The sequence below is a fragment of the Cyprinodon variegatus genome, unplaced genomic scaffold (genome assembly GCF_000732505.1).
Source record: "Cyprinodon variegatus isolate N-32 unplaced genomic scaffold, C_variegatus-1.0 Scaffold11, whole genome shotgun sequence".
Classification (NCBI taxonomy): domain Eukaryota; kingdom Metazoa; phylum Chordata; class Actinopteri; order Cyprinodontiformes; family Cyprinodontidae; genus Cyprinodon; species Cyprinodon variegatus.
In genome coordinates, this window is record NW_015150464.1 from 1,984,294 (window position 1) to 1,984,576 (window position 283).

At 42.0% G+C, this 283-nt stretch overlaps 1 protein-coding gene across 1 annotated transcript in view; it reads left to right on the forward strand.

Annotated features, from left to right (window-relative positions):
* prdx3 (peroxiredoxin 3) overlaps nucleotides 1-283 on the forward strand; it is an 18,184-nt gene that overhangs the window by 11,872 nt on the left and 6,029 nt on the right. Inside the window, exon 5 of the mRNA XM_015380806.1 lies at nucleotides 101-204. Within this exon, the coding sequence (XP_015236292.1) occupies nucleotides 101-204 (104 nt within the window). The remainder of the gene's footprint in view (nucleotides 1-100; nucleotides 205-283) is intronic.

The following is a 283-nucleotide window of genomic DNA, read 5'->3' on the forward strand; positions in this document are numbered from 1 at the left end:
TTAAAAATAGAATGTTAAAAAAAAAAAGAAATGCAGGTAAATCTGGATCTGCAGCTGTATGTCTATGTTAAAGGTTAATGTTTCGGGTTTGATTTTCCAGGCTGGAGGTTTAGGACATATCCACATCCCTCTACTGTCAGACCTCAACAAGCAGATCTCCAGGGACTACGGGGTGCTTCTGGAGGGTCCGGGCATCGCACTGAGGTTAGGACGTCCAATCCTATTAATTTAAATATACATCCTAAGTTTGATCAGGGTTCCCGCGGGTCCTTAAAAAGTCTTA